The sequence below is a fragment of the Talpa europaea genome (genome assembly GCF_964194135.1).
Source record: "Talpa europaea genome assembly, chromosome: 10".
Lineage (NCBI taxonomy): Eukaryota > Metazoa > Chordata > Mammalia > Eulipotyphla > Talpidae > Talpa > Talpa europaea.
This window is the reverse complement of record NC_140077.1, coordinates 42,818,863-42,834,178: the sequence shown is the minus strand read 5'-3', so window position 1 is coordinate 42,834,178 and position 15,316 is coordinate 42,818,863. Positions and strand designations below refer to the sequence as shown.

Sequence of the window (15,316 nt, the reverse complement as noted above, 5' to 3'; positions counted from 1 at the left end):
CATAATGGCTTGTGTGAAGTGACAGCCCTGCACATAGGGGAGAGGAGACTGCTCTGTGTCTCTTCTCACAGACATCCGGGGGGACATTCTGCCGTAGAGAGTTCCTGGTCAGACCACCTGCAGATCAACTCCTTAACTGCTTGGATAATAAATAACCTGTTACTCCTTAGCTCTGGCTTTCGTTTTCTCCCAGAGAGAGTAAAAGCAGGTGAGCCTTGGGTCTTCAGCTAAGTTTCTAAGAAACTGTAGAAACTATCAAGATTAGAAATCTCCCCGTCAGATGTTAGAGGCCAGGAAGAAAATGAGGCCCCAGCCGGCCTGTAGGACGGGTGCCTTCTACCTTTATGTTTGCTCAGGGGCTCCCTCAGGCACCTCTGCCTCAAGAATCCTATTCAGTACTTCCAGGTACATCTCAGATGAAGCCTCCAGAGTTAGTTCATTGCTTCATGTTCCCTTAGCTGACTTCTTGCATCTGGCATTGACTTAATTCACCCTGCCCAGTAATCGTTAACTGTTTTCCTGTTGAAGTCCCCTAGAGGATCATGAACAACCCCAAGGCAGAGTGGCCTGGGCTCCTCTTCCCCCAGGGCTTTGAATAGTGCCTTGCGCAGAGTAAGTGCTTTAAATGCCCACTGGCTTCACTTTGGATTGACCTTGGAAAAAGATTCTAGAGCCTGAGGCCAAGTGAAACAATACTTTTTATTTGAGGCATGAAAGCATGTGTTTCTGTTACTACTGGATGGGGTTGACTTAGGGTCCTGTTTTCTAAGATGAGACTTTATCAATCTTAGAACACAGCTCTACTCAGCTTCTTGAGAAATGAAACAGGAAAAGATCAAGATATGGCCAGAAAGAAAATTACTGCTTGGAAGTTATAAAAGGGAAGATCTTACTCAAATTAGTGTACATGTAACAGAGCCCCAAGGATGAAGAGAACGGTGTGGGGGACGAAGGTCTATGGTCCTGGTGTTGGCAGAGATGCTGGCTTCTCTTTCCACAGCAAGGACTCACCCTAAGCAGAGGCCACAGGGTCAACATGACAGTTCTGAGTGCAGCTAGATCCTTGGGCTCCCGAGTTCCCTTTTTGGATTCCCAGTTCAGTCACCCCTTCCCCTGAAGAATTCAAAGGGCAGGTCTAGGTCATGGTCACTGCTACTTGTTCGATGAAGCTGGCCAGGTTTATGTCCCGTTCTGACAGGCCTGCACACTCATGGGTGCTCAGGGTGATGTGGACCTGAAACAAAACCAGAGATTCGGGGCCAGCTGATCCCACGAGCTTACCTAAAAGCAGGAGGGAGTCCCTGGGCACTGGCCTGGCCACACTAAGGCTCCTGACATGTCTGTCTTCTACTAGTCTCCACAAGTAGTGGTGACTTCAGCTGAAGGCTAAAAATGAGATACCCAAATATCAAGAGTAATCTGAAAGCTCACAAGACCAATGACCAATTTTGGCTCCGAAGTGCTACCCTTTTCCAGATAGTCTCTTCGTTTTAATGTTTTCATAAAGAGCCCAGCACAGCTCTTGGCAAACGGCAGGCACTTAATCTGTTTCCATTCATTAAGCAAACAGTCTGATCTGTTTGCTGTGCTTGGGTATCCTTAGTTCAGATTTATTACTTTTTCTTTCTTCATGCCTCCAGAACGATTGAGGCCATTTAGCGCTATTAACAAGGATGCCTAATTCCCACAGACTTTCCTTCCTTTGGGTTGGCCTTTTAGTGTCTCCTTTGACCATAAGTGATCTCACCAGTCTTTTAATGAGACTGAGTATTTTCTAGGGGTGTTTATGTGGCTTATGGAAGGGGGTGAACTGGTCAGGGGCAGCAAGTAGCTAGTCAGCCTTTGGGTGAATAAGGGCCGGAGGCAGATCCCAGAAAAGGGTCTTCCGAACAAACTGGAGTTTTCAGAACTCACACAGGCCAAGCACAGCAAGCCCACCTCACTCACCTTGTTGTACACGTTAAACCATTCAGGGTGGTGGTCAAGTTTCTCAGCCTGCAGCGCCACTCTCGTCATGAAGCCAAAAGCCTATTTAGTGAAATGAGACCCAGGTCAGTGTTCTGAGAGACACACGGCTGGGCGCCTTTTTAAAGGCCAGTGTATGTGTAGAGACATTAGGGTGGGCTAGCTCCCTGTAAGGAGACCTCTCTAGCTCTAATCACTGCCCCTGGCATCCTGCCACGGGTTCTGTGGCTGCAGGTGGTCTTTCTGCAGCAGGTGGTCTTGTAGCAGGAAGAGTCTTGTTACTGGAATCACTAACAAGGTGGGAATGCCAGGGCGGTTTGCATTTCTGTCCTGCCCAATTCTGGCTGTTTACTACAATGTCTTCATGTGCCCCTCTTTCCACCCTGAACTATCTCCTCTGAGGATAGTTTGGGAAAACCCCAGGCACAGGGAGCCCAAGACCCACCTCCCCACTCTCCAATCCCCCAGGATGACACTTTCCCAGAAATAGGTAGTGTCGTGTCTGAGCCTTGGCATGAGGACTCGAAGAGAGAGGCCAGTTCTGGAGTGTGACCCATCAGCCCTGGTGCCGTACCCTGTTGAAGTCTTTGAAATGGAACTGCTTGAAGATGGCATCTCGGCCTTCCAGCTCATTCCACCCCACAGCCCTCAAGTTTGGCAGCAGCTGGTCCCTCTCTTCAGCACTTAGCCTGTGTGCTTTGCCAGCCTGCAAAAGGAAGAAAACAAACAACAACATCAAAAAACCAGAGGCCTAAGGGCATTTCTTTTTACAGGACAAAAGAGAGGGCCCTGACCTTTGGGGGCAGTTAGCCAGACTCCTCTGGCTACTCTGGGGATGCAAAGGGCAGCTGGTCTAAAGCGATGGACTGGGAGGTAGGGCCCTGGCTCCGATCTGATAGGTTCTTAGGCTTGATACTCCACTTAGAACAGATTCTGAGGTGTAAGAAAAGTCACTGGGACTGAGAAACACTCCCGCCACCCCTGCCCCCTGCCAAAGCATTACACAGCTGTAGGGTAAAGAAAATGTCAGGCTTTTCTGCCCTTCCGCCATCAGGATAGATGATGGATCCTTGTCCTGAATGCATGCCTGATGGCGGGCACCTGGAATAGGGTGTGGGCATAGGTAGATGGGATTCAGCTGAGCTAAGACTGTGCTTTTAAGGGCGGCGTCACGGGGGGACGCCAGCAGCAGCAGAACCTGAAGGAGAAGCCGAAGCAGAAGCAGAGAACGCCAGAGAGCCCAGATAGAGTAAAGACTTGCTGGGGGCTGGGAGGCCTGCCAGCCTCCCAGCCCCCCAGCCAGCACCCCTGCCTGCCATATGCCTGGTGAACCCCAAATAAAAAACCTGCAAAACTACTGAGGACTCTGACTCCTCCTTTACCCGGTCTGCATGGGATCAGAAAACCTGCACTGTATCCAGTCCTGACCTTACAACAGCCCTCCCCCCCACCAAAAAAAAAAAAAAAGAGAGAGGTCTCTTAACAAGGGAATAAAAGCAAATTCAAGCCCAGAAACGTCTGTATTACAACACAACCTTTCAGAAAGAGAACCACTGGCTGGCCAATTTCCTTTTTCTATTATGGGGAGATCCAGGCCACCCCATGCCCCTACTGGTACCCATGTCAGGTGTATTTAAGAGGAAACTGAGGCCTAGAGAGGGGAAGTGGACCTCCCCCCACCTCCCACCTCATCCCCTCACCCCGCCCCCAGTCAGTGAGAGCACAGACAGTGGGTCTAAGCCTGCATCCCTGCAGCCAGCTGGGCGGAGGAAATGGTGCTCAACATGTCCAGGCGACTCTCAGCTACGCTGCAGTTGGCAACTACGGCACTACCTCCCTGTGGGTGCTGCACACGCACCCTGCAGCCTCTGGTTCCCATCCGTCTGGCCTAGGTTACTCAGATTCCCACCTTTTCTGTCCACTTGGGAAGATTGACCACCAAGCTCAATCCCCAAAGAGGAAATAACTTGTGCAGTTGATAAACCTAGTGCCCGTCCTGTTTACCTCAAGCACCTCACATAGGCACATTACAGAGCAGACGGTGCGAAGGGCAGCTGCATCCTCTAGGAGGATCCAGGTCTAGGCGTTTAAGGGATTCCAGAGCCTAGGCTTCTCAAACAGAGCCAGCCAACGGCAGAAACTCGAGCGTGCTCAATTAAAAATGAAATCAGTAAGGTCTGGGAAGAAAATGTAAGGGGGTTAATTTAGTGTGTATGAGGTAGGTCAAAGATGGGGAGCCTTGGGTGGAGTCAATGGGACTGGGTGAAGCACCTGTTCTGCCAACATGGGCCAGCAGGCCTGGTGCACATCTCTCTTGGGTCAGGGCAAAAGAGGACGAGAACTTCCATGGGACAGATCAGCAAGAGGAGCCAATGGGACACGAGTAAACACCATTGCTTCTTATTAAGGGAACACCATTTGCATTTTCAGAAGAGGCTTAGATAGGCCTGGCCTGAGACAGGCAAGGAGGCTGAGATAGGCCTGGCTGGTTTGGGTGGGATTGGAAAAGCACTGCAGAGCCCTCAGTCCTCATCCTTTTTTCCCTTCTGAAAACACAAGTTGTCTCTGGACTGATCTGGCTTGGTCCGGCTTCTCTCCAGGCCTTGGAAACGCAGTAGAGATCTGTATCTGGTGCTCAGCCTGGCTTCATTTCAGAAAGGCCCTTTCTCAGCAGCTGATAAGCCTGGTCCCTGTTTCCAGGCAACAGGATGACCAGATGTCAGCCAAGGCATCAGAAACCACCTGTTTAATTCTCTGGTTCTGAAAGGAGTAGGTGGGTACTAGTGAGCTCCTAGGAGATCCTCTCACCTCCCCAAAGAAGACTTAAGAGTCTTCTGGAATCCCCCAAGTCTCACAGCCTGGGGCTGAACTAACTGACAAGCAAGCCCTTTAGAGATGGAATTAGAGAGGGGGCAGGGGCTTGTTTGCTTAGTAAATCACAAGTCAGGCCTGGACGGGCCTTAGCCTCTGGGGGAGGGTGCAGAGGAGTTACTGATTACCCATGCCCTGCATCTCTGGAGCCACAGAGCACCTCACCATCAGCTTCACTCCCCACCACCCTTCCCACCCACCGCAGCCATCAGAACAGCCTCTGCCCCCCCCTCCCAGGTGTCATCACAGGCCCTACTGTTCCACTGCTTTGGAGCCTGAAACAGGCTGTTAGGTAAAGCTCCCCGCCTCTAGACTGCCTCCTTGAAGCACAGCTAACCACAGGGCTTGAGACCTTCCCGCGGGGTAGGTCCTGAGCAATCAGCTCCCCATCTTGAGCATTAGCCTTGACTTATGTGCCAGGGGCGCACTGGGAGGTGGGGGTAGGCCCTGGGGGTACAGAGGCCTTCGCCAGCCCTGTGCCCATAAGTGCAAGGCAGGTCAGCACAGACACACAGAGGAGGATGCGGATGGAATCTCCCCGCTTTTACACACTCACAAACTGGCGACCCCCCTACCCCCACCCCAGGGAGACCAGAACCAGCACGCCCGAGGGGGCCCATCTGCGGGCTCACCGGGCTGCCCCGCCCACCTCCGCCCAGGGAGGTCACTAAGCCCCGCCCCCAGACTTGCACCAAGGGGGCACCGGCCTGGCAGCCAGGGGCAGGCCTGGGCTCCCGCCTCGCCAGTCCCCCATCTGCCACCTCCCTGCCCCCGACCTCAGTTCTAGGACACCACCGGGAGGGTGGAGCAGGGCGGAGACCCCTGACTCTCCGAGATCGGGTGAGGCAGATCGTCTAGGGGCTGGAAGAGAACCTCCCCGCCCCCACTGGGCCACCCCACCCGGTTCCTGGCTGTGGGCCCCGCAGAGATCCAGCGCCGGCCGCTTCCTCTCCGCCCCGCCCGCGCGCCGGCTCCTAATGGAGCTGCGGGGATCGCAGCAGCGCCTGCCCCCCCCACCCTCACCATGTCTGGACGCGGCGCGGACGCGGACCCGCAGCAGGTGGCGGCGGAGAGGCCTCACGGCTCGCGGCGCAATGGGCGGCCGTCGGGCGGGGCAGCGCTTGGGTGCAGGGGGGCGGTGCGTGCACCCGGGGAGGGGCCGCCCACCCATAATCATTAACTCGGCCGAGGCAGCCGGCTCCGTCCGTTCCCTTCCGGCACTTTCCTCCCGGCCTTTGTTACCTGGACATCAGGGCTCAGGTGTGCTCAGGCTCCGAAACAAGGCTGCTGAGCCGGATCCTGCACCGCCACTTACAACCACTTACAACTCTGTGACTCTGGCGCGAGACTGACTTTTTCAAAAATGCTTTGTGGAGATATTGACATCCAGTAAAATCCATATTTAAAGTGTACAGTTTGATGTCTTTGGACATATGCCCCTGTGCAGACATATCGTGAACATATCCATCACTCCTAATGCAACAGGGTGGTCCCCAGGAAAGGGGGAGGTTCCCTGCCCCACCCAAGGGAGGGTGGAGCTGAGCAGGAAGAAGAGAAGCTGCAGAAGAGACTGAGGAAGGAAGGAAGCAGGATGGAGCCAGGAGACCTGGAGGAGGCGCATGGAGCCTAGAGACATGTGAAGAAACTGCGCTTGTCTTTTGGTCGTGGACTGGGTGACACAGATGTGGGTGAGACCTGTGGGGAGGTGACAATGGCAGCTTTTATCTTGATGTTGATTTTGCTCTTTTCCTTCCGGGCTTGTCCGGTTGTTTGTGACCCTTTTCTGTGGGTCCCCACTGGAAGATGCTTTAGACTTGTAGCAGGCTTTGGGGCCTTGTTCTGGGCCGATCCCGTATGGATGGACTTTTACCCACGAGGGGACGGGTAACTTTGGGTGCTTCATTTAGAAACTAGACTCTTTGCCTTACCTGTATTGTTTCCTAGTTTTATTAAAGTTCCTTCCCATTAAAGTCTCCTATGTTTTGTGTTGATGCGGCGGATGGCAGAACCCATGTAGAATAGGCAGGTTTGCGGGGTTTGGGCTGCCCCTCTCCCTGTAAATCCCTGTGGAAGCACGGTCCAGCAATACTGGAGAGTGCTCTTGGACTTAGGGTCCTGCCACTCAAAGGCAAAAAGCAGTTGATCCTGGACATCAATTGGAATACAGAAAAAGGCATTCTTCAGGTCTAATACTGAAAACCACCCATAGTCACCAGGTATGGCAGTTAATAGGGTGTACGGATTAGGCACAGTGGGATGTAAATCCTGAACAATGTCATTAATAGCCCTTAAATCTTGGACAAAACGGTACTCGCCTGTATGGGGTTTCTTCACTGGCAGAATTGGAGTATTGTACGGTGAGCGACAGGGCCGAATGAGTCCAGATTGAAGGAACCTTTTCAATACTGGCTCAATTCCTCTCAAGGCCTCCTCCCTTAAGGGGTATTGTTTCTTTCTCGGGGTTTTGTTCCCCTCTATCACTTCTATCTTTACAGGCTCCGCATTTTTCGCACGTCCTGGGGTTCCATCAGCCCATACCCCTTTACTTACTCTTTCAACAATTTCTGGAGGTAAAATTTCACTTTTTGGTGGAGCATCTTGAGTAAGCAACATCTGGAACCGCAGAGCATGCTCTGGAGGAACCTGTAGGTGAAGCCTCTGATTTTTGGGTGAGAATATAATTCGTGCATTGAGCTTACTTAAAAGGTCACGACCAAGGAGAGGGATTGGACACTCTTTCATGTACAGGAAGCTGTGCTGGAGCTGTGTGGTGCCTAGCCGGCACTCCAAAGGTTGCAGGAAGGGTGTCTGTTGTGACTTTCCTGTAACTCCAATGACTGCTGCAGTCTTTTTGCTCATTTTAGTTAATTTCGAATTCAAAACTGAGTATGTTGCTCCAGTGTCCACCAAGAAATCAATCAGGCGATCCCCCACAGCGAGGGTTACCCGGGGCTCCGAGGGGGTTATTTTGATGGGTTTAAGATCTAGTGGAACCCCTGGGGACCCCTATTCTTCATCTGAACCTTCTCCATGAACTATCATTTGTCTCCTTTCCTCCACACTTGGCTCCCGATTCCTTCTACTCTGTCTATATTCCCTCCTATCTTCACCTGAGACCCTACTCTGTGCTATCACTGGTCTCCTGTCCTCGGTGCTGGGCTCTCGATTCCTTCTACTCTGTCTATATTCCCTCCTATCTTCATCTGAGCCTCTACTCTGTGCTCTTTCCTCTCTCCTTGGTTCCTGGTTCTGTGTACTCCTCCTATATTCCCTCCTGTAACCCCTACGTGAATCATCCTGTCGTGGTGTCCTCGGTCTTCTATCCTGTCTGCTGGAATTACTGCGTCTGCCTCTGTCCTGTAACCTGGGACAACTGTCCTTCCAATGTCCCTCTTCCCTACAGAAAGCACACTGATCTCTTCCTAGGGGTTCACGTCTCTGTCCATTACTGTTATCCCGAAACTGTGGCCTGTGCTCTCTTTGTACAAAAACAGTCGCAGGTTTCGGTCTCCTGTCCTAAATCACGTTGGACGCCAAATCTGTTATAGGACAGGGAGAGGGGCAGCCCAAACCCCGCAAACCTGCCTATTCTACATGGGTTCTGCCATCCGCCGCATCAACACAAAACATAGGAGACTTTAATGGGAAGGAACTTTAATAAAACTAGGAAACAATACAGGTAAGGCAAAGAGTCTAGTTTCTAAATGAAGCACCCAAAGTTACCCGTCCCCTCGTGGGTAAAAGTCCATCCATACGGGATCGGCCCAGAACAAGGCCCCAAAGCCTGCTACAAGTCTAAAGCATCTTCCAGTGGGGACCCACAGAAAAGGGTCACAAACAACCGGACAAGCCCGGAAGGAAAAGAGCAAAATCAACATCAAGATAAAAGCTGCCATTGTCACCTCCCCACAGGTCTCACCCACATCTGTGTCACCCAGTCCACGACCAAAAGACAAGCGCAGTTTCTTCACATGTCTCTAGGCTCCATGCGCCTCCTCCAGGTCTCCTGGCTCCATCCTGCTTCCTTCCTTCCTCAGTCTCTTCTGCAGCTTCTCTTCTTCCTGCTCAGCTCCACCCTCCCTTGGGTGGGGCAGGGAACCTCCCCCTTTCCTGGGGACCACCCTGTTGCACTAAAAGTGTCCTCCCTTGTCAGACAACCGTGTTGATCTGCTTCCACGAACTAAAGATTACATTTCCTAGAATTTTATGTAAATGGAAATTATACAGTGTGTATTTTTGAGTCTGCTTTCTTTCACTCAGCATAATTACTTAGGTTCACCCATGTCCTTGCATGGATCGAGTTTCTTCCCTTTTTATGGACTAAGTAAAATCTTATAATATTACATTGTATGGATATGTCACAATTTCTCATGGGCGTTGGGGTTATTTCCAGTTGTTTTTTTTTTTTTTTTTTTAAGATTTATTTATTTATACATGCACTGGGTACAGTCAGAAGCACGCGGGAGGGTGAGAGGATTCACCAGAGCCAGAGCGGGGAACAGAACAGGCAGATGGACCGAAATACACTGCTGAGGGGAGCAGCAGGAGCAGCAGGAGAGGTCTGCACGCCATGTGGGACCCTAGCCAGCAGCCGGGGATGGAATGGGCTCTTCAGAGGCTGTGGGCAGCTTCACAGACCAGCGCTCAACTGCTGTGCCACTAGGGGAGGCCCTGTTTCCAGTTTTTGACTATTACTAATGAAGTTGCCTTGAACTTACACATGCAACTCTTTGTATGGATATATGCTTCTGCTTTTCTTGGATAGATACCTAGAATGGCATGGCTAGATCATATGGGTAGTTGTATGTTTATAACTGTTAGGAAACTGCCAAAATGCTTTTTAAAATGGTTGTACCGTTTTACATCCTTACCAGCAATATAGGAGAAATTCCAGTACCCTTCCACCCTCACAAATGACCATTCCTTAGTATGGTTGTCTGTTCATTTTTAACCATCCTAATGGTTGCTAGTGTCATTTTGGTTTTGAGTTTCCTTAATGATTAATGATATTGATCACCTATTCATGTGCTTATTTGTTACGGTAACCCAAGGTCTCTAAGACTTTGTTCTGTGGTTTTATAGCTTTTGGTTCTACATGTTGATCTTAGATCCATTTCGAGTTAATTTTTATATGCTTATGTAGGCTTGTTGGTAAAGTCATGACATATTTTTTCTGTTTTCTATGCAAAAATGTGTCATGATTTTTCTGACAACCTAATAGATCCAGCCTCACTTTTGCATATGAATATATTCAGTTGTTCCTTTCTTCCTTGCCTTCCTACCATTATAAACATCAATTGGCCTCATATATATAGGTTAACTTGTGGGTTCTCTATTCTGTTCCATTAATCTTAAGGGTAAGACCTCCCCAAGATATTAAGAATAGTACCGCCCATGACACACCACTTTGGCGTGTGGCTAATTTCAAGATGAAGTCAGTGGAGGCCCTGGCAGTCTCCTGAGAAATTTTAACTACTCCCTTAACTACCTCGAAAGATGAAAATTGGGGTTGTTACCCAGAATAGGGATTATTACCAGAAATAGCCTTTCTGTCTGAAAAAACTAGGTGTAAGGCAAGACAAACATCTGATTGTCAGGTAACAAGGTTAAAAGCTAAGCCCCCACTCCTTGCCCAGCAGGAGGTTTGGGGGACTGGAATAGATAAAGGGAATTGATAAGGTTGCTATGGGAACCAGGCCATAAGACTGGTCATTTTGACCATGAATGCAGAAGCAGGGCCAGGGCTCATTCTGTGCCAAAGGCCAACTCCCAAGACAAGGCATCCCAGCACTAAGTGGCCCAAACTGACTCCTCCAGTCAGGAAAAGCCCACAAAAACAGGTTATAAAAGGGAGCCGCAAATCCTTTATGTGCAGACATCTCCCTTGCAAGGTATTTCAATAAATCTGCCTTTTCTGTTCTCCCCTCTGTCTCCGGTGGATTCTTTTACCCCCGAGCCTCTGGCTTCACCCCGCTATTTCTCCCCGCTACACTAATTACAGAGCATCCGCTCTTCATCGTGTGACTCACCCTCTCCCGGTCACGGGAGTCTCCCTTGACTCTCCTTGATGCTCCATCCTAGTCCAGCGTCCGGATCCAAGCTCAGAATTATATGTTCCCATTTACCTCACTGTCTTTGCCCTCCTTCTGTCTATGTAGAGTCCCTCATGCACGTAATTAAATTAGATTTTTTTCTCCTACCAATCTTCCTGGTGTTCATGTGGTCAGTTGGTCAGCCCAAGAGGAAGGGAGAAATTTCCCCTCCTCCCTGACAATCTATCAGTATTTGTCCATCTTGATGGTAATACCATACTGTGTTCATTACTATAGCTTTGTAAGTCTTGAAGTCAGCCAATATAAGTGGTCTAATTAAAAAACATTTTTCCTATTAACCTTTACCCCCATGCGCCACTTGGATTCCTCTCCTCCCAATAGTGTTTTCTAATGTGTTAATAAGTAATTTTATTTGTATGAGTTCTTGTGAAAATGTGCTTGTGGTTGCATCTGTATTTTTTGTATATGGTAGACCACACCGTGGCGGTGAGACTCAGGCGTGGTTTATTGCTCTACCAGGGATGGACACTCAGGTGGCCTCCAACTGTACCACCACCACCACTAATACCCCAAACACATGAGTGTGCAACCTGCAGATGCACAGACACACACATGCACACACACAGGGCAAAACAACAAATTGATTTTGCAGGGGCGTCTCTTCCAACTCAGTAACTCCCTGGCCTGTGGTAATGTCCTAGGCAAATAAAAGCATGTCTCACAAATCCAGTCATTCCCCATGGGGTGTGTATCCCCAAAGAGTTCCAGACGCTGTCCAGAATGGCTGCATCAGTCAGTCCTCATATGCAATTGGAGGGCTCTTACTACCCTTCGTGCCTCACACACTCATACTCGCACTTGGCATTATCTAGTTTTCTGCATTTTGCCTAGTTAATAGGTATAAAATGATACCTCATTGTTTGCCGTTACATTTGTCTATTACTCATGATGCTGAGTACCTCTTCCTATGCTTGTTAGCATGGGGGCTTATTGTTTGCAAATTGCTTTCTACTGTCCTTTGCCAGTTTTTTATAATTTACTATGCTTTTATACTTTTTAGTTAATTTGCAGGAGTGTCTGTCTAGGCACAATTAATCACATTAATTGCATGTCAGCTTTAGATATTGCAAATATCTCCTCCCATTCCACCCTCTGTATACTCAATTCCTTCATGATGTCCTTTGTTGGCAGAATCTTAATTTTGACATAGTAATGATCAATCTTTCTTCTATTTTATAATCTTGTGCCTTTAAACCTTTTTTTAAAATTTGTCCCCTCCCACTGCATCACAAAAATATTTTCCTTTTTTGGTGTCAAATTTATACTTAAATACATTTAAGACTTAACTGTCAAAGTTCCTGTTGTGTACAACGTTAGGCAGAACTTGGCTGGTCTTCAAAGCTGGCCCTCCAGTGACCCTTGACTCCCAGTACTCACCTCGGTGGCTTCTGTAATCATCTGCCAGGCAGGGAGGAGGCTTCTCTGCTGCCCAGACCTTGGGATGACTTCAATCTCTGCAAAGATCTGACTGCAGCCCCATGTGAAAACAGTGCCCAGCAGGGATCTGGCAACTCACGGAACTATGAGAAATGGCAGTACGTTTTCATTTTAAGCCACCAGTTTTTTTTAAAGCTTTATTTTTATTTATTTTTTGCATAGAAGAACTGGGGTGTAGGCCAGAGGTATGGGGGGTGAGAGGACTCACCAGAGACAGAGTGGGGAACAGAACAGGGGGATTTACTGAAATATACTGCTGAAGGGAGCAGCAGGCAAGACAGGAGAGGTCTGCTGCACCATGTAGGTCAGCAACCTGGTCAGGGATCTAACTCATGCCACAGTTGCTAGCGATAGTTTGATAGTGTTGAGACTAAAACCCCTGTGCCACCAAGGAGGCCCTAAGCCACTAAATTTTGAGGTGGCATGTTATACAGCAATAGATAACAGGGCAAATCAATTGGTACCCCAAAGTGGAGTGTTAAGAGTAAGAAGGAAACAGATAAATATCAGGTGGTTTCACTTACATGTTGAATACAGAGAAACCAAACAAAAGGTTAAGAAAAAAATGACCAAACCTGCAAGCTGGCCATAGACCTGGGGCATCCAGCAGGGGAAGAGGAGGTTGAGGGGTCAAAACAGGGGAGGGAAGAGCACAAGGGGCTAGGGTGATGGATCACGGGTGCAGTGGTGGAGGGAGAACTGGGGACTACACCTGAAGGGAGAAATCAATTGCTGTACAAAATTGAACAACGATGTAAGGAAATATTTAAATAATGAGCAATTGCTTGAAAAGCACCTGGCACATAACCATTATATAATAAATGTTGCTAATTTGAAAAAAAAAAAAAAAAGGAGCAAAAGGCTTGCCAAGGGAAGTGGGTAGAAGGAGAAAGGCAGGTTTCAAAGACAGGCAGACGTTGCACTGGCCCAGGACTAGCACCCACACTGACAAGGAGAAAGACCTGGAGAAATCACAGTATCATCACTTTTCTTCTTTTCACAAGGGAGCTGAGGTCGCAGGCAACCAAGGAGTCAGGGGTGCAGACCAGCTCACCGGCACGCCCTGGGGGTGGGAGGGGGAGACACAACTTCCACGCAAGAGGGTAAGAAAAAATAAGCTAAAATTTTAGCAAATGGTTGGAAGCCAGGTATGTGCTGGCTTGTCAGCCTGGAGATCTCAGGCACCCGGGGTAGCGGTGGAGGGGTTTGCGGGGAGGGGGGGGGCGGGGCTCTTGCACACACTAATAGCTTTTATTTATGGGTCTCCACCGCTGCGCAGGAGAAAATGGGCAAAGAGCCTGAGATGGGCAGCTGACCCCTCTCAATCAAGCAAGGGCAGGAGGGGATTGGCCACGGCCCTTTGGGGACGAGTGCCAAACTCCGCCTCCCTCCCCTGGTTTTGGTCTCACAGGAGCAAAAGCCTGGAGTCACCAGGAGAGGGCCAACAAACCCTGTCCCTCCCAGGGTCCAGATAAAAATCCATTATGGCTTCATGTTCTGCAGGCGAAAAATCCCTTGCCCTGGGAAAGGTGCAGGAAACCCCTCTGGGCCTGGGCCTTGTAGCCTTGGGTCACCTGTGTAGCAGGAAACTGGGCATTCTGGCTGCCATGGAAGAAGGGGGTGGCACACGAAGGAAGGGACTTTGAGAAAGCTGCAGCACCTAGGCCAACAGCAAGCCCCCCTCCCCCAACATTCCCTTACTTTATGAAGCGCAGTAACTCTCCAAGAGAAATGAAAACACGTCCACCCAAGAACCCATTACAAATATATATAGTAGGTGTGTTTGGAAACAATCCAAATGCTCATCCGCAGATGTGTGAACAGACACATATGGGTCATTCGTACACTGGAATACTACTCAGCAATATAAAGGAATAAACTGCCCACGCAACAACATGAGTAAATCTCAAAAGCGTTACGCTAAGCAACAGAAACCAAGCACAGAAGCTTAAAAAAATGAAATCATTCTCTTGCATATATTACACATCAGATGATTGGAAGAATTTTCTACCAGTTAGATGCCAGCTCTGTACACCTGGAGCTCTGTCTCTCCTCCTGTTACAGGGCAGGGAGAGGTGCACCCCAGACCCCCCAAACCTGCCTATTCTAAATGGGTTCTGCCATTCACCGCATCAACACAAAAACATATGAGACTTTAATGGGAAGGAACTTTAATACAATTAGGAAACAATACAGGAAAGGCAAAGAATCTAGTTTCTAAATCAAACACCCAAAGTTACCCGTCCCCTCGTCGGTAAAACTCCATCCAAATGGGATTGGCCCAAAGCAAGGCCCCAAAGCCTGCCACAAGTCTAAAGCATCTTCCAGTGGGGACCCACAGAAAAGGGTCAGAAACAACCAGACAAGCCCGGAAGGAAAAGAGCAAAATCAAAATCAAGATAAAAGCCGCCATTGTCACCTCCCCTCGGGTTTCTCACCCACATCTGTGTCACCCAGTCCACGACCAAAAGCAAGCGCAGTTTCTTCACGTGTCTCTAGGCCCCATGTGCCTCCTCCAGGTCTCCTTCTGGCTCCATCCTGCTTCCTTCCTTCCTCAGTCTCCTCTGCAGCTTCTTCTCTCCCTGCTCAGCTCCACCCTCCCTTGGGTGGGGCAGGGAACCTGGAACCTCCCCCTTTCCTGGGGACCACCCTGTTACACTCCCATTACCCACATGCTTCTCTGTTGGGACCACAGGCACATTCACATCTCTTACAGCTTCTGCCCTGCATCTTTCTGTCACCATGCTGGTGATAGTGGGGACATGGGGCTCTTTTTGGAAGGTATTCCTACAACTGGAATGACTAGTAATAAGTAGTCTAGCGGTGGGCACGATTAAGAATCACATTCCTGTAGCCCTCTATTTTTTTTAGTTCATTAATTTATGCATACAAGAGCTGGGGGTACAGGCCAGAGGTGCAGGGGGATGAGA

The 15,316-nt window shown here is 49.4% G+C and overlaps 1 protein-coding gene across 1 annotated transcript; it reads right to left on the bottom strand.

Moving 5' to 3' along the window:
* Positions 1–1,135: 1,135 nt before the first annotated feature.
* On the bottom strand, positions 1,136–2,016 carry PCBD1 (pterin-4 alpha-carbinolamine dehydratase 1; the record flags this gene model as incomplete). The annotated part of the gene is made up of 2 exons (XM_084244622.1): positions 1,136–1,234; positions 1,948–2,016. 2 exons carry the CDS (start codon positions 2,014–2,016, stop codon positions 1,136–1,138), a joined length of 168 nt encoding a protein of 55 aa, XP_084100748.1.
* Between the last annotated feature and the right edge of the window lie 13,300 nt (positions 2,017–15,316).